At 39.7% G+C, this 18,868-nt stretch overlaps 1 protein-coding gene across 1 annotated transcript in view; it reads left to right on the top strand.

Annotated features, from left to right (window-relative positions):
• LOC106571163 (glutamate receptor ionotropic, kainate 2) overlaps positions 1 to 18,868 on the top strand; it is a 171,613-nt gene that overhangs the window by 65,412 nt on the left and 87,333 nt on the right. The window contains exons 5-7 of the mRNA XM_045695592.1: positions 2,009 to 2,190; positions 2,887 to 2,940; positions 4,658 to 4,831. Coding sequence (XP_045551548.1) covers positions 2,009 to 2,190; positions 2,887 to 2,940; positions 4,658 to 4,831 — 410 coding nt within the window. The remainder of the gene's footprint in view (positions 1 to 2,008; positions 2,191 to 2,886; positions 2,941 to 4,657; positions 4,832 to 18,868) is intronic.

The following is an 18,868-nucleotide window of genomic DNA, read 5'->3' as shown; positions in this document are numbered from 1 at the left end:
TGCCCAGATCCTGCAGCTGAATCAACTTTAGGAGACGGTCCTGGCGCTTGCTGGACTTTCTTGGGCACCCTGAAGCCTTCTTCACAACAATTGAACCACTCTCCTTGAAGTTCTTGATGATCCGATAAATGGTTGATTTAGGTGCAATCTTACTGGCAGCAATATCCTTGCCTGTGAAGCCCTTTTTGTGCAAAGCAATGATGACGGCACGTGTTTCCTTGCAGGTAACCATGGTTGACAGAGGAAGAACAATGATTCCAAGCACCACCCTCCTTTTGAAGTTTCCAGTCTGTTATTCGAACTCAATCAGCATGACAGAGTGATCTCCAGAATTGTCCTCGTCAACACTCACACCTGTGTTAACGAGGGAATCACTGACATGATGTCAGCTGGTTCTTTTGTGGCAGGGCTGAAATGCAGTGGAATAATTGTTTTGAGATTCAGTTCATTTGCATGGCAAAGACGGACTTTGCAATTAATTGCAATTCATCTGATCACTCTTTATAACATTCATGGAGTATATGCAAATTGGCATCATACAAACTGAGGCAACAGACTTTGTGAAAATTTATATTTGTGTCATTCTCAAAACTTTTGGCCACGACTGTACTTCCAACATGCGAGGAGACATTCCTCATTCCTACTTTGCAGCAATCCTTATAAAACTCCCAAGGGAGAATCGTCCTGACTCACAGTAAAACCATTCAATTGCTCACACAGCACTTTGTCCCAAAGAAAAAGGGGCTGAGCAGTCCTAACGTGCTTCTTAAAAAAACCTTCTTCTTCTCTCCCTCCTACACCCATCCATTTCTACAACAATGACAAGTAATAATTTCTACCATCAATCCAGCCTTCATTCATTCCACGGCTCAGAAGTCCTCGGTGGAGAAGTCCTCCAAGGAGGACTGAGCCAAGTCCTCAGAAGTCCTCGGTAGAGAGGGGAGAAACTCGTTGTAATCTCAGATCGTCCCTCTGAGACATTTCTAACGGAGTGCTGGTGGAAAATGGAAAGTTGGAGTTTGTGTCTCAATATGAAAAGGTGGTATGTTTACATTCCCTAGGGGGTAGTGGTCAGGCAAACAGAGGCTCCCATCAGAACAGAACCTTGGGAAGGAGAGAGATAGTGTGGGGAAAGCCAGAGTCAATCCATTCTCTATCAGATTTAAGTCATTCCACTCTAGAGTAGAGAGTACTGTATGAATTTGCATTTTTAAGGTGCTGGAGTAAATAAAGTGCTTTTTGTCGTTTGCGTTGAGTTGGTGAAGAGCTCTGTTGGAGGTTCTGCAGAACTGTATCATGGGAGGTATTCTGACTTGCCTCAAAATAAAATGTTGCAAGTTTCCCATTGACATGATTTAATGATTTTTCTGTGATCAGAAGAGTCAGAATACAAGTGGGAGAGGGCAAGTGGGAGTGGGAGAATCAGATCAATTATGGAATAGAGAGCCATGTATTTGGGCTTTTTCACTGAAAAGACTTCCCAGCAAACCGGGAACATTCACAGGACATTAGCTAACATTCATATTAAGTTCTAGTTATGGTTTTATCTAACATTAGGATGATAACATCCCAAAAACATTCAAATAATGCTTTTGATGACAAAATGTTTTTATTTTTAATTTTTATATATCCTTGGAATGTTCTCCTAACATTCACTACAATGTTGTGCACAACATCTGTAACTACCACCACAGAACATTCCCCTAAGGTTGTTTTTAGGTTTCCAAGTAATGTAATAACAACATTTGTTCTGGTATGGTTCTTGCAACATCAAGATAATATTTTATACAAACATTGCATAACCATCAGCACAACTGGACAGTTTTTGTGTTTTTCGAACTGTTGGGGCAACCTAATGAATGTTCTGGGAATGTTCACAGAACCAATTCTGCTGGGTTGTATCTGAACTGTATGGCTTACCAATGCCGCGCTTTTATTCATTTCCATTGCATACACATTTTTCAAATTCCTGCCACTCTTGTATAAGGTGTACATTTTTGGTCTGTAGGTCTTATTCGGTTGCAGGAGCTGATCAAGGCGCCATCCCGATACAACATTCGTTTGAAGATCCGACAGTTGCCGGCGGAGACCAAGGACGCCAAGCCACTTCTGAAAGAGATGAAGAAAGCAAAGGAATTCCACGTGATCTTTGACTGCGGCCATGAAATGGCTGCCTGGATCCTGAAACAGGTCAGTTAGGCAAGAGACATGTTGTACTTTGTTATTCTTAGACTTTGTTAGATTTCTTTATATGAATTATCTCCAGAATAATGAGTCACTCATTGAATAGTTATTATTTATACTTTGGTTTAAGGTCCAGCACCGTCATTCAATTCCTTTGGTAATTCAATTCCTTTTTATCTGCAACCGACTCATTTGGATATTTAATTTTCCTCGTTCATCTCCTTTTAGAATATTAGAGTTCTATTACTGGTCTTCCATAATGGATGCTCTATGCCACAATAAAGTTTTAATTAGCAACTCTGCCTCAGATCGCAGGCATGTTTGAGACATTATGATTAAGCCACATTCTTAATGAGAAGTGTGCATATCTGTCACCAAAATAGCAGTTCTCGGGCAGAGTAGATGACGTGTTCAGTTTACTAATTATATACAGCATGGCCACCAACATGGCCTCTTAATGTGAAACATCCACCACAAAGGCGTGCTGAATCATGACTCTGAAAAATTGCTCTGATTATCTGCTCTGTGTGTTGCCCAAAAAAAATACATAAAACGTTAATAGGATATTCCCCAAATGTGTTTAGCATATTGTCTTATCTAAAGTAATTTGGTCCAAAAAAATGTTTGTCTACTCTGCACTTACACATGCTGTATATTTGTGTTGGCACTATGACCATAGTCAGTATTGTTGTTTCCCCACAGGCTCTAGCCATGGGAATGATGACCGAGTACTACCACTACATCTTCACCACCCTGGTACGTTTACCAGCACCTTACAGTTATAGACGGGTTGGTTGTTTAGCAACAAAATCTATGGGGCAAAACAGACTGGATTGGCTTCAATTGTTGACAACATTTAAACTGTATTTCATATCCAATGTTCTTGAAAACATAAATACATTTGCACAATGAGCACTTGTTATCGCTCAAATACATTGTTACAGTTGTTGGTTAGCTAGCTAGCAATTTTTTTGCCATATTAGCCTAGACGTGACATCAATCAAAACACCCCAAAATAAGACATGGTATCAAGAACAAGATGAAACTAGGCGAAATGAGCCACCTACGAATCCTGACATGGCAGCTTCTTGTCATTGTTACTATATATCTGGCCATTCAAGATCACAACAACACATGGACTTCTGCCCCATTGAAGTGTGCTCATCGTATTTGTGACGTTGTCAGCTAACCCGTCTATACTGAGTTTTCTTCCTGATCAATACGTTGTTCATATTAGGAAGGTATCCATGAAAGTTGCAGATGCGTGATGCTGTCTTAATATGGACACCTTACAGTAGATATCACATAATCATATTCTTTATATTGCCACTTAAATACTTGGTCCTGGTGGCAATTAATACATCTATAATGTGTTATTGAAGATACTGTTTATAAATGTCAAAAACATTTATAGACAAAACCCTTTAAAGACAGTATCTATTCCAGGGTTGAAAAAGATTATAGCTGTCTACGTATCAGTCTAGACTTTTGTTTCCTCTATAAACGATGCTTAGCCATTCTCTACCCTTCCCCAATCTGTTGTCCAAAAGCCTGTAAGAGTTTTGATCACAAACAAAATAAAGCTGTTCGATATGCTCGTCTATTCTGACTCAGGGCGGTGATTTAAGTCCTCCAAAGTTATTTTGATCCATCCACTACAAAGAGTCCTGCTGTTCTCACTGGATGAAAAGCCTGTCTTTCCTGGATGGAGAGAGAGAGAATGAGAGATTCAGAGCGTACATAACAGCTCAGACAGTACGAGGCTATTACCGTCTCAGTACAATATGACCCAACAACTGTGCCTTTTGTGCTGTTTGGAACATTATAGATAAGGTTAGGACAAGGTTTGAGAAAGACTGAACCTAAATCTGTTGTTATGGGCAAACAGGAAATAGAGCATCGAAGGTAGAGCTGTTTCAGAGGCATGCTGTTTCTTGTTAGCCTGGGCTCCTGCCTGTTCCAACAACATAGGTCAGTTTGGCAAGGAAGTGGCGGTAGTGCTGGCCAATGCTGCAATACAACTGGTATCCAGGGGCTTGTTTTGCCCTTAGAGGAGTGTACACTTATACAACCCATAGACGTCTGCCTTCATAAGCCAGACGTGTGGCCTCGCACCAAGGCCCTGCCTGGTAACCTTGAAAACGTTAGCTTAATCTAGTCCACTGCCTCGGCGAACTAGATGAAATGCCTCCTGAAAATACTTCAGAACGTACCCCGTTAATCTCTCTCACCATTAAATCTGGCTTCCGAACGCAGTTTTCATTTAGCGTGAGAACAGGTGTGCGGTCAGCACTCTATAATCAATGATGGGCAATAAATGATCTCCTTGCATCTCAATCTACGGACACAATCCCTATATAGAATCAGTAATACCATACTACACTAATGAAGTGCTTGTTACATGTTTATGACATGTTTATTATGTTTTTTATAACATATGAAAGCATGAACATAGCAATTTTTGTTATTTTAGGACCTTTTCGCCCTGGATATGGAGCCGTATCGGTACAGCGGAGTCAACATGACGGGTTTCCGGATCCTAAACACGGAAAACTCTCAGGTGTCGTCGATCATCGAGAAATGGTCCATGGAACGCCTACAAGCCCCGCCCAAACCGGACTCGGGCCTACTGGAGGGATTCATGACGGTATGGTTGAAACGGCTAAATCTTCCTTATGCTCTGCATGCACAAACAAACATGCTTTATCACCCTAGTGTCTCAATGACCGAATCGATAGGACGTTGTAAATTATATTGCTACATTTATCATGTGTTGTGATCTTTCTAGTACAGACAGATTTTAAGCCATCGTGTATGAAGTGGTCAATTTTATATCCATGACATGATTCATGAAGCAATGAAATGTACAAAATACAAATGTAACGAAATAGTTACTGGGTAACAGGGCAGGATGGCCGGGGCTTTGCGCCCAGGTGAGATGCTCTCTGGGATGGCATCGAGGCTGGGCAGTAGCCCAATGTCTGGAGCTTTGAGCCTGGAGTTCCTGGGTCTAAATGCTCTCTAATGAGACTGTGTGGATGGTAATGGCCCTTTCTCTGCACTCCTTCACTCGCCTCCTCTCTCCCTCTATCCGCCGGGAACCCTGCCAAAATATGACAATCTGTCAGTGTGCGGAGAGAGAGCGAGAGAGCAAATTGGACGGAAATGATGGCCTCTGCTTTTTTCTGGGGAGCCGTCCAAAAAAGCCAGCGACGATGAGGTGATTTGAAAGTGAAAAAACATAAGTGGAGCTCAGGCATGGTCATTCAAGGTCTCTCTCTGTATCCATTTGTCTGAAACAGCCAATTATTTAATTTCGCAGGGACGATACGAAGTCTCCAGGGAGATGTATGTCTGTGTTTTTCTGTTTTGTGTCTCTTTCCTGTCTGTTTCCTCTGTCTGGATATAAGATGGCAGCAGATCCATGGTGAATCTTCACAGAGACAGATGCAATGAGAAAAAGCAGTAACACAATGTCAGACACAATGCCATATATGCTAATGAATTGAAATGCACAAGGCGTCATATGATGGCATGCCCTACTGTAGTTCTGTTCTACATGGAAGCTGTAACCCCTTATTAGGAGTACATGCATGTCAAACACTGTCTAAAAAGCAAAGACACTGTAGGCCCTATAAGTCTTTTAAATCTTATAACCCAATGCACAGTTAACTGCATTCATTTGGTGTAGCAATCTGCTCTGATGTCTTGCCAGAGAAAGCCCTATTGTCACATACCACCACCCCTTAATACAATGGCACGTTTTCTTTCAATTCCCCTAGGCTTAGACACGAGACAAAACAACAATGCTGTTATTCATGTATGCAAAGATGAATGACATGCACAAAGAGGTTATATGTTGGATGTTTTTCCATTTTTTTTATTCTGTAAATTCATGGATTGATTAATTAGGCATAGCGCATATTGTCATATCGCACCAGACTAAAACTTCTGCTAAATAATAAATATTAATGTCCAATGGGCTCTGTACCAGGCTTGATAAATTACTTCATTAGGGTGTTCTATTTATAAGCCAGTGATATATTCAACAGTGATATACTGTATCCCACCATGTCCGCGGCCCAAATGGCATCCTATTCCCTATATTGTTCCTAAGTAGCGGCCAAAAGTAGACACTAAATATGGGACGCAGCCCATAATGCTCTTCTCCCTTCAGATGATCTAATTTAATAAAATAAATGAGAAAATATGAGGATGAAAAATTATCGAAATTATTCAAATAGTATGGTAATGATATCATTTTTGTTTTACTTTTTTATTTTTTATTTCACCTTTATTTAACCAAGTAGGCTAGTTGAGAAAAAGTTCTCATTTACAACTGCGACCTGGCCAAGATAAAGCAAAGCAGTTCGACACATACAACAACACAGAGTTACACATGGAATACACAAACATACAGTCAATAATACAGTAGAAAAAAAGTCTATATACAGTGAGTGCAAATGAGGTAAGTTAAGGGAGGTAAGGCAATAAATAGGCCACGGTGGCGAAGTAATTACAATATAGCAATTACACTGGAATGGTAGATGTGCAGAAGATGAATGTGCAAGTAGAGATACTGGGGTGCAAAGGAGCAAGATAAATAAATAAATACAGTATGGGGATGAGGTAGTTGGATGAGCTATTTACAGATGGGCTATGTACAGGTGCAGTGATCTGTGAGCTGCTCTGGCAGCTGGTGCTTAAAGCTAGTGAGGGAGATATGTGTCTCCAGCTTCAGTGATTTTTGTAGTTTGTTCCAGTCATTGGCAGCAGTGGACTGGAAGGAAAGGCGGCCAAAGGAACAATTGGCTTTGGGGGTGACCAGTGAGATATACCTGCTGGAGCGCGTGCTACGGGTGGGTGCTGCTATGGTGACCAGTGAGCTGAGATAAGGCGGGGCTGAAGCTCGTCTGGAGGTTAGTTAACACAGTGTCCAAAGAAGGGCCAGAAGTATACAGAATGGTGTCGTCTGCGTAGAGGTAGATCAGAGAATCACCAGCAGCAAGAGCGACCTCAGTGATGTATACAGAGAAGAGAGTCGGCCCAAGAATTGAACCCTGTGGCACCCCCATAGAGACTGCCAGAGGTCCGGACAACAGGCCCTCCGATTTGACACTGAACTTTGTCAGAGAAGTAGTTGGTGAACCAGGCGAGGCAATCATTTGAGAAACCAAGGCTGTTGAGTCTGCCGATAAGAATGCGGTGATTGACAGAGTCGAAAGCCTTGGCCAGGTCGATGAATACGGCTGCACAGTATTGTCTCTTATCGATGGCAGTTATGATATTGTTTAGGACCTTGAGCGTGGCTGAGGTGCACCCACGACCAGCTCTGAAACCAGATTGCATAGCGGAGAAGGTACGGTGGGATTCGAAATGGTCTGTAATCTGTTTGTTAACTTGGCTTTGGAAGACCTTAGAAAGGCAGGGTAGTATAGATATAGGTCTGTAGCAGTTTGGGTCTAGAGTGTCTCACCCTTTGAAGAGGGGGATGACCACGGCAGCTTTCCAATCTTTGGGAATCTCAGACTATACGAAAGAGAGGTTGAACAGGCTAGTAATAGGGGTTGCAACAATTTCGGCAGATCATTTTAGAAAGAAAGGGTCCAGATTGTCTAGCCCAGCTGATTTGTAGGGGTCCAGATTTTGCAGCTCTTTCAGAACATCAGCTATCTGGATTTGGGTGAAGGAAAAATGGGGGAGGCTTGCTGTGGGGGTGCAGGGCTGTTGACCGGGGTAGGCGTAGCCAGGTGGAAAGCATGGCTAGCCGTAGAAAAATGCTTATTGAAATTCTCAATTATAGTGGATTTATCGGTGGTGACAGTGTTTCCTAGCCTCAGTGCAGTGGGCAGCTGGGAGGAGGTGCTCTTATTCTCCATGGACTTTACAGTGTCCCAGAAATTTTTTGAGTTTGTGCTACAGGATGCAAATTTCTGCTTGAAAAAGCTAGCCTTAGCTTTCCTAACTGCCTGTGTATATTGGTTCTTAATAACTTCCCTGAAAAGTTGCATATCACGGGGGCTATTCGATACTAATGCAGAATGCCACAGGATGTTTTTGTGCTGGTCAAGGGCAGTCAGGTCTGGAGAGAACCAAGGACTATATCTGTTCCTAGTTCTACATTTTTTGAATGGGGCATGCTTATTTAAGATGGTGAGGAAGGCACTTTTAAAGAGCAAGAGCAACCAGGCATCCTCTACTGACAGGATGAGGTTAATATCCTTCCAGGATACCCGGGCCAGGTCGATTAGAAAGGCCTGCTCGCTGAAGTGTTGGGGGGAGAAACCTGTTGGCACTTGAAAGAAAATCACGCTCTTGTTTTGTTTGAAAATATTTTTCTGTAGTTTATTAGTTGTTTTTCTGTAGTTTATTAGTTGTTTTGCTGTAGTTTATTAGTTGTTTTTCTGTAGTTTATTAGTTGTTTTTCTGTAGTTTATTAGTTGTTTTGCTGTAGTTTATTAGTTGTTTTTCTGTAGTTTATTGGTTGTTTTTCTGTAGTTTATTGGTTGTTTTGCTATAGATTATTAGTTGTTTTTCTGTAGTTTATTGGTTGTTTTTCTGTAGTTTATTGGTTGTTTTTCTGTAGTTTATTAGTTGTTTTTCTGTAGTTTATTAGTTGTTTTTCTGTAGTTTATTAGTTGTTTTTCTGTAGTTTATTGGTTGTTTTTCTGTAGTTTATTAGTTGTTTTTCTGTAGTTTATTGGTTGTTTTGCTATAGATTATTAGTTGTTTTTCTGTAGTTTATTAGTTGTTTTGCTGTAGTTTATTAGTTGTTTTTCTGTAGTTTATTGGTTGTTTTGCTATAGATTATTAGTTGTTTTACTATAGATTATTAGTTGTTTTTCTGTAGTTTATTAGTTGTTTTTCTGTAGTTTATTGGTTGTTTTGCTATAGATTATTAGTTGTTTTTCTGTAGTTTATTAGTTGTTTTTCTGTAGTTTATTGGTTGTTTTGCTATAGTTTATTAGTTGTTTTTCTGTAGTTTATTGGTTGTTTTGCTATAGATTATTAGTTGTTTTTCTGTAGTTTATTAGTTGTTTTGCTATAGATTATTAGTTGTTTTTCTGTAGTTTATTGGTTGTTTTGCTATAGATTATTAGTTGTTTTTCTGTAGTTTATTAGTTGTTTTTCTGTAGTTTATTGGTTGTTTTGCTATAGATTATTAGTTGTTTTTCTGTAGTTTATTAGTTGTTTTTCTGTAGTTTATTAGTTGTTTTTCTGTAGTTTATTGGTTGTTTTGCTATAGATTATTAGTTGTTTTTCTGTAGTTTATTGGTTGTTTTTCTGTAGATTATTAGTTGTTTTTCTGTAGTTTATTAGTTGTTTTTCTGTAGTTTATTAGTTGTTTTTCTGTAGTTTATTAGTTGTTTTTCTGTAGTTTATTAGTTGTTTTTCTGTAGTTTATTGGTTGTTTTGCTATAGTTTATTAGTTGTTTTTCTGTAGTTTATTGGTTGTTTTTCTGTAGTTTATTGGTTGTTTTTCTGTAGTTTATTGGTTGTTTTTCTGTAGTTTATTAGTTGTTTTTCTGTAGTTTATTAGTTGTTTTTCTGTAGTTTATTAGTTGTTTTTCTGTAGTTTATTGGTTGTTTTTCTGTAGTTTATTAGTTGTTTTTCTGTAGTTTATTGGTTGTTTTGCTATAGATTATTAGTTGTTTTTCTGTAGTTTATTAGTTGTTTTGCTGTAGTTTATTAGTTGTTTTTCTGTAGTTTATTGGTTGTTTTGCTATAGATTATTAGTTGCTTTACTATAGATTATTAGTTGTTTTTCTGTAGTTTATTAGTTGTTTTTCTGTAGTTTATTGGTTGTTTTGCTATAGATTATTAGTTGTTTTTCTGTAGTTTATTAGTTGTTTTTCTGTAGTTTATTGGTTGTTTTTCTGTAGTTTATTAGTTGTTTTTCTGTAGTTTATTAGTTGTTTTTCTGTAGTTTGTTGGTTGTTTTGCTATAGATTATTAGTTGTTTTTCTGTAGTTTATTAGTTGTTTTTCTGTAGTTTATTAGTTGTTTTGCTATAGATTATTAGTTGTTTTTCTGTAGTTTATTAGTTGTTTTTCTGTAGATTATTAGTTGTTTTTCTGTAGTTTATTAGTTGTTTTTCTTTAGTTTATTAGTTGTTTTTCTGTAGTTTATTGGTTGTTTTTCTGTAGTTTATTGGTTGTTTTTCTGTAGTTTATTGGTTGTTTTTCTGTAGTTTATTGGTTGTTTTTCTGTAGTTTATTGGTTGTTTTTCTGTAGTTTATTAGTTGTTTTTCTGTAGTTTATTAGTTGTTTTTCTGTAGTTTATTGGTTGTTTTGCTATAGATTATTAGTTGTTTTTCTGTAGTTTATTAGTTGTTTTGCTGTAGTTTATTAGTTGTTTTTCTGTAGTTTATTGGTTGTTTTGCTATAGATTATTAGTTGTTTTACTATAGATTATTAGTTGTTTTTCTGTAGTTTATTAGTTGTTTTTCTGTAGTTTATTGGTTGTTTTGCTATAGATTATTAGTTGTTTTTCTGTAGTTTATTAGTTGTTTTTCTGTAGTTTATTGGTTGTTTTGCTATAGTTTATTAGTTGTTTTTCTGTAGTTTATTGGTTGTTTTGCTATAGATTATTAGTTGTTTTTCTGTAGTTTATTAGTTGTTTTGCTATAGATTATTAGTTGTTTTTCTGTAGTTTATTGGTTGTTTTGCTATAGATTATTAGTTGTTTTTCTGTAGTTTATTAGTTGTTTTTCTGTAGTTTATTGGTTGTTTTGCTATAGATTATTAGTTGTTTTTCTGTAGTTTATTAGTTGTTTTTCTGTAGTTTATTAGTTGTTTTTCTGTAGTTTATTGGTTGTTTTGCTATAGATTATTAGTTGTTTTTCTGTAGTTTATTGGTTGTTTTTCTGTAGATTATTAGTTGTTTTTCTGTAGTTTATTAGTTGTTTTTCTGTAGTTTATTAGTTGTTTTTCTGTAGTTTATTAGTTGTTTTTCTGTAGTTTATTGGTTGTTTTGCTATAGTTTATTAGTTGTTTTTCTGTAGTTTATTGGTTGTTTTTCTGTAGTTTATTGGTTGTTTTTCTGTAGTTTATTGGTTGTTTTTCTGTAGTTTATTAGTTGTTTTTCTGTAGTTTATTAGTTGTTTTTCTGTAGTTTATTAGTTGTTTTTCTGTAGTTTATTGGTTGTTTTTCTGTAGTTTATTAGTTGTTTTTCTGTAGTTTATTGGTTGTTTTGCTATAGATTATTAGTTGTTTTTCTGTAGTTTATTAGTTGTTTTGCTGTAGTTTATTAGTTGTTTTTCTGTAGTTTATTGGTTGTTTTGCTATAGATTATTAGTTGTTTTACTATAGATTATTAGTTGTTTTTCTGTAGTTTATTAGTTGTTTTTCTGTAGTTTATTGGTTGTTTTGCTATAGATTATTAGTTGTTTTTCTGTAGTTTATTAGTTGTTTTTCTGTAGTTTATTGGTTGTTTTTCTGTAGTTTATTAGTTGTTTTTCTGTAGTTTATTAGTTGTTTTTCTGTAGTTTGTTGGTTGTTTTGCTATAGATTATTAGTTGTTTTTCTGTAGTTTATTAGTTGTTTTTCTGTAGTTTATTAGTTGTTTTGCTATAGATTATTAGTTGTTTTTCTGTAGTTTATTAGTTGTTTTTCTGTAGATTATTAGTTGTTTTTCTGTAGTTTATTAGTTGTTTTTCTGTAGTTTATTAGTTGTTTTTCTGTAGTTTATTGGTTGTTTTTCTGTAGTTTATTAGTTGTTTTTCTGTAGTTTATTAGTTGTTTTGCTATAGATTATTAGTTGTTTTTCTGTAGTTTATTGGTTGTTTTTCTGTAGATTATTAGTTGTTTTTCTGTAGTTTATTAGTTGTTTTTCTATAGTTTATTAGTTGTTTTTCTGTAGTTTACTGGTTGTTTTTCTGTAGTTTATTAGTTGTTTTTCTGTAGTTTATTGGTTGTTTTTCTGTAGTTTATTAGTTGTTTTTCTGTAGTTTATTGGTTGTTTTGCTATAGATTATTAGTTGTTTTTCTGTAGTTTATTAGTTGTTTTGCTATAGATTATTAGTTGTTTTTCTGTAGTTTATTGGTTGGACTGTCTTTATGAGAAATAGGATGTCACATTTGATAGCAGTTCTACTGTTTTATTCATTATTCATCTCTGTTCAATACAAATATTTCAAAAACATAAAAGGCACATGGTACCCATTTTCTTGGTTGGGTCCTTGCATATAACATCCTTTCAGTGGTATATATTTTGCATTCCGCAAGAGAAATAGAAATGGAATAGAACTGGAATCGTAAAGGTCTTCCTAATCAGCAGCACTTCCTATTATGTGAGCAAGTAGCATCGGACATCTTGAAGGGAATCGGTCAGTTAGGAACCAACCAAAGGAACTGTACTTAACAAGCTTATATGATCTTCCAAAGTATCCCGAGCACATCTTTGTTCCATTCTCCACAATACAGAGTGTCTGTCACATTTTGTTTCTATGGTCCGTCAAGCATCTCTAGCGCTTCTCTCTATCCAGTGACCAGGCAATAGTTGTGTAGCAGACGGTTGCCAAGACAACACCCTCCCAGGGTCACCTTGTGGTGTCATGGACGATTGATAGACTGGAATAGAAGGAGGAGGATGTCTACGGTCAGTGTCGGTAAAACATGCAGTGTTTGCATCACTATACTGGCCACTGAATGAATGCGGTATACTGTATAATCACACTGAGTTCCCTGGGTTGGTCCAACATTGTCTGAATGAATGCAGTATACTGTATAATCACACTGAGTTCCCTGGGTTGGTCCAACATTGTCTGAATTAATGCAGTATACTGTATAATCACACTGAGTTCCCTGGGTTGTTACAACAGTGGCTGAATGAGTGCAGTATAATGAGCTTTGTGTACTGTGTGTCTACTCAGCCTGGACTAGAAGCACAAACATATTTATATTTCTGACACGTATGAATGCATAATAAGAGCAGAGATACCAATTAGACCAACGTGTGTGTGTGTGTGTGTGTGTGTGTGTGTGTGTGTGTGTGTGTGTGTGTGTGTGTGTGTGTGTGTGTGTGTGTGTGCGTGAGCGTGTGTGTGTGTGTGTGTGTGTGTGTGTGTGTGTGTGTGTGTGTTGGAGTGTGTGTGTATGTGCGTGTGTGTGTATGTGTGTGTGTGTTTGAGTGTGTGTGTGCGTGTGTGTTGGAGGGAACTCAGTGTACATGCACATATGTGTGCGTGTGTGTGCTTGTATATGTGTGTATGGTGAATTATGATACAACATTATTCTTCATCCCCCAGCTACTGTTAGTGCCCCTTAAAAACAACACAGACAAGTCCACCACGCTAACGAGGTGAAATACTTAGCGGCTAAACGACTACAATAAAACCACATAAAAACCTAGCAACTGCACCATCAAATCAAGCACATTGCATTGGCTACTTCCTCAAAATTGTATATTTACACATAACACGATATAGTTCACATCGCTCCTTTTCCCTCCCTAAGTCGTTACTGTGTGTGTGTGTGTGTGTGTGTGTGTGTGTGTGTGTGTGTGTGTGTGTGTGTGTGTGTGTGTGTGTGTGTGTGTGTGTGTGTGTGTGTGTTAGCCTCGTAACGTCAGTCTGAGCAACAGCTAGCGCCTCACCCAGTACATACAGATGGCAGGAGGGAGGGAGAGAGAGAGAGGGAGGGAGGGAGGGAGGGAGGGAGGGAGGGAGGGAGGGAGGGGGGAGCAAGAGGGAGGGAGGGAGGGAGGGAGGGAGGGAGGGAGGGAGGGAGGGAGGGAGGGAGGGAGGGAGGGAGGGAGGGAGGGAGGGAGGGAGGGAGGGAGGGAGGGGGAGTGAGAGGGAGGTAGAGGTAGAGAGAGAGGTGGGGAGGAGGAAAAGGAGGGAAGTTGTACCACCCACAGAGAAAAGATGGAGGAAGTCACAGTCACAGCCACACGGTCACGCTCCTGTTAGCCGCGTTAGACTGGAACAACCTGGGGATTTGGTATTGAGGTAGATTGCTGCCAAAATATTGTACATTGATTTTGGCAGTAAACTGCCTCCAAAGTTTCGAGGGGGAGGAGGCAGAGGAGAGGTTGGGAGATTCTGGGTTTAAACACTACTCAATGCAGTCCCTGCCCCTCCCTGGCACTTTTGTGGCCAATACTCTCCTTCCCTCCATCCTTCCATCCAAGGCCTTGGGCCCTCATGCAGCAACAGTTTTGAGGGAAATAGAACGCTGCGCTCCGGTTGCCATGGCAACGCACGCGCCGTGGCTCTCGGACTGTCGGGCTACACAACGGCGTTGTGGATGTGTTGGATCTCCAAACCGAGATAAGCTTCACACAGGGTTCTTTTCGGCCATTAAGGTCCCTGTGATGCGGGTCCTCTGATCCCAGTTGGCAGAGTAGAGCCTTTTCAAGTGAGCGACTGTGGAGAGAAGACACGCACTGCCCTGTGCCGGGCACCACCAGCTGGGCTTGGCAGAGCATCAACGTTATTAGCGGCACACGCACCGTGCTCCAGAGAACCTTTGTGAGACGGAGTACAGACAGACAGAGAGAGAGAGAGAGAGAGAAAGAGAGAGAGAGAGAGAGAGAGAGAGAGAGAGAGAGAGAGAGAGAGAGAGAGAAAGAGAGAGAGAGAAAGAGAGAGATATACAGTGAGGGAAAAAAGTATTTGATCCCCTGCTGGTTTTGTACGTTTGCCCACTGACAAAGAAATGATCAGTCTATAATTTTAATGGTAGGTTTATTTGAACAGTGAGAGACAGAATAACAACAAAAAAATCCAGAAAAACGCATGGCAAAAATGTTATAAATTTATTTGCATTTTAATGAGGGAAATAAGTATTTGACCCCTCTGCAAAACATGACTTAGTACTTGGTGACAAAACCCTTGTTGGCAATCACAGAGGTCAGACTTTTCTTGTAGTTGGCCACCAGATTTGCACACATCTCAGGAGGGATTTTGCCCCACTCCTCTTTGCAGATCTTCTCCAAGTCATTAAGGTTTTGAGGCTGACGTTTGGCAACTCGAACCTTCAGCTCCCTCCCCAGATTTTCTATGGGATTAAGGTCTGGAGACTGGCTAGGCCACTCCAGGACCTTAAGGTGCTTCTTCTTGAGCCACTCCTTTGTTGCCTTGGCCGTGTGTTTTGGGTCATTGTCATGCTGGAATACCCAACCACGACCCATTTTCAATGCCCTGGCTGAGGGAAGGAGGTTCTCACCCAAGATTTGACGGTACATGGCCCCGTCCATCGTCCCTTTGATGCGGTGGAGTTGTCCTGTCCCCTTAGCAGAAAAACACCCCCAAAGCATAATGTTTCCACCTCCATGTTTGACGGTGGGGATGGTGTTCTTTGGGTCATAGGCAGCATTCCTCCTCCACCAAACACGGCGAGGTGAGTTGATGCCAAAGAGCTCCATTTTGGTCTCATCTGACCACAACACTTTCACCCAGTTGTCCTCTGAATCATTCAGATGTTCATCGGCAAACTTCAGACGGGCATGTATATGTGCTTTCTTGAGCAGGGGGACCTTGCGGGCGTTGCAGGATTTCAGTCCTTCACGGCGTAGTGTGTTACCAATTGTTTTATTGGTGACTATGGTCCCAGCTGTCTTGAGATCATTGACAAGATCCTCCCGTGTACTTCTGGGCTGATTCCTCACCATTCTCATGATCATTGCAACTCCACGAGGTGAGATCTTGCATGGAGCCCCAGGCCGAGGGAGATTGACAGTTCTTTTGTGTTTCTTCCATTTGCGAATAATCGCACCAACTGTTGTCACCTTCCCACCAAGCTGCTTGGCGATGGTCTTGTAGCCCATTCCAGCCTTGTGTAGGTCTACAATCTTGTCCCTGACATCCTTGGAGAGCTCTTTGGTCTTGGCCATGGTGGAGAGTTTGGAATCTGATTGATTGATTGCTTCTGTGGACAGGTGTCTTTTATAAAGGTAACAAGCTGATATTAGGAGCACTCCCTTTAAGAGTGTGCTCTAAATCTCAGCTCGTTACCTGTATAAAAGACACCTGGGAGCCAGAAATCTTTCTGATTGAGAGGGGGTCAAATACTTATTTCCCTCATTAAAATGCAAATCAATTTATAACAATTTTGCCATGCGTTTTTCTGGATTATTTTATTGTTATTCTGTCTCTCACTGTTCAAATAAACCTACCATTAAAATGATAGACTGATCCTTTCTTTGTCAGAGGGCAAACGTACAAAATCAGCAGGGGATAAAATACTTTTTTCCTTCACTGTATTTATTTATTTATATATATATATATATATATAGAGAGAGAGAGAGAGAGAGAGAGAGAGAGAGAGAGAGAGAGAGAGAGAGAGAGAGAGAGAGAGAGAGAGAGAGAGAGGGAGAGAGAGAGAGAGATAGGTATATATATAGAGAGAGAGATAGATATATATAGGTATATATATATATAGAGAGAGATAGATATATATAGGTATATATATATATATATATATATAGAGAGAGATATATATATATATAGAGAGAGAGAGAGAGAGAGAGAGAGAGAGAGAGAGAGAGAGAGAGAGAGAGAGAGAGAGAGAGATATATAGAGAGAGAGATATATATATAGAGTGAGAGAGAGAGATATATAGAGAGATATATATAGAGAGAGAGAGAGAGAGAGAGAGAGAGAGAGAGAGAGAGAGAGAGAGAGAGAGAGAGATATATATATATAGAGAGAGAGAGATATATATATATATATAGAGTGAGAGAGAGAGATATATAGAGAGATATATATATATATATATATATATAGAGAGAGAGAGAGAGAGAGAGAGAGAGAGGGAGAGAGAGAGAGAGATAGGTATATATATAGAGAGAGAGATAGATATATATAGGTATATATATATATAGAGAGAGATAGATATATATAGGTATATATATATATATATATATATATATATAGAGAGATATATATATATATATATATAGAGAGAGAGAGAGAGAGAGAGAGAGAGAGAGAGAGAGAGAGAGAGAGAGAGAGAGAGAGAGAGATATAGAGAGAGAGAGATATATATATAGAGTGAGAGAGAGAGATATATAGAGAGATATATATATATAGAGAGAGAGAGAGAGAGAGAGAGAGAGAGAGAGAGAGAGAGAGAGAGAGAGAGAGAGAGATATATATATAGAGAGAGAGAGAGATATATATATATATAGAGTGAGAGAGAGAGATATATAGAGAGATATATATATATATATATATAGAGAGAGAGAGAGAGAGAGAGAGAGAGAGAGAGAGAGAGAGAGAGAGAGATATATATATAGAGAGAGAGATATATATATAGAGTGAGAGAGAGAGATATATAGAGATATATATATATATATATATAGAGAGAGAGAGAGAGAGAGAGAGAGAGAGAGAGAGAGAGAGAGAGAGAGAGAAAATAAAAATAGAAACCATAGTCATCTTAGTATGCAGCACCAGGCAAACAGGTGTAACAAAAGACAGTGTCAAAGAGGATACCAAAGCATCCCCCTCCCTTCACAAACACACACACTCCTCAAAGACAGTATATACGGAGAGTCATCCTTCTTCGTCTAAAGGAGTGTATGTGATGCTAGGTCTACAATGACTGGCCTAGAGCCATCATCAGCTCAGTAGCACAGTCACCCACTGACAGTCCTGACCCCCCCTCATCTTCCTCCATCCCTCCATCCTTTACTCCTCACACCACCCGTAGGAGCAGCCAGTGTTATCATTGTCACGGTCATGGACAGAGTCTGGCTCCAGGGTCTCTTGTGATCAGCTGTTGTCCTTTGGGCTCTGGGGGGACTATTTGACACACACACACAACTCACACACAAGCAGGCTTACACAAATACACAGTCATATGTATACATACACACAAAAGCAGGCACCCAATAAGAAGACATACTCATGCAAGCAGACTTCCAAACAGAGACACACACACACACACAAGCTGCCCACTGCGTCGTGGGACCACAAATCTAATTATCTCTGTCTAGTTTGTTTACACTAAGAATTTAGTCAGGCCCACCTCCTGCCTGCTAGGTCCTCTCCCCCCCCTGACTTTAGCAGATGTGGGTTTTTAGGAAGTCCGCTAAACTATTGTGCAGAGGGAGAGGAGGAGAGGGAGAGGAGGAGTAGAGGGACAGGAGGAGGAGATGGACAGGAGAGGGAAAGGAGGAGAGGGAGGGCAGGAGAGGGAGAGGAGGAGGGGAGGAGAGGGAAAGGAGGAGAGGAAGAGAGAGATGGGGAGAGGGAGAGGAGGAGAGGAGGATAGGGGGAGAAGGAGATGGAGAGACAGATGGGGAGGGAGAGAAAGAGAGGGAGAGGAGGAGAGGGAGAGGAGGAGAGGGAGAGGAGGAGACTGGGAATAGATAGGGCACCTGCTAACTTCGCTAGGCTAGCTAAGCCTGACACGCAGGGTTAATTAATATGGAAGGGAGGGTTCATGGTTAAATGCCCTTCTTAATCAGAGACCGGCTGGGCAGCGTGGTGCTAAATGGGCAGAGGCCGCGGAAGTGGGCCTCACTGCCAATAACACACTGTCCCCGGAAGGGGCTGGAAGCGAGCTCTGGAATCTGGCAACCCCCTTTGTCTAACTCTGTCGAATGAATGAAAGAGCAAACGAACACATGAGCTCTGTTCCTCGATGGCGCTCCTCGATTGACTCTCCCTCACAAAGTGCTCTTGGCCAATTTAACTCTCTCCCTTTCTCCCTCCCTCCCTCTTACTCTCCCT

The sequence above is a fragment of the Salmo salar genome, chromosome ssa15, assembly GCF_905237065.1.
Source record: "Salmo salar chromosome ssa15, Ssal_v3.1, whole genome shotgun sequence".
Taxonomy (NCBI): domain Eukaryota; kingdom Metazoa; phylum Chordata; class Actinopteri; order Salmoniformes; family Salmonidae; genus Salmo; species Salmo salar.
Note: the sequence above shows the minus strand (reverse complement) of the source record. Positions and strands in the feature narration are given on the sequence as shown.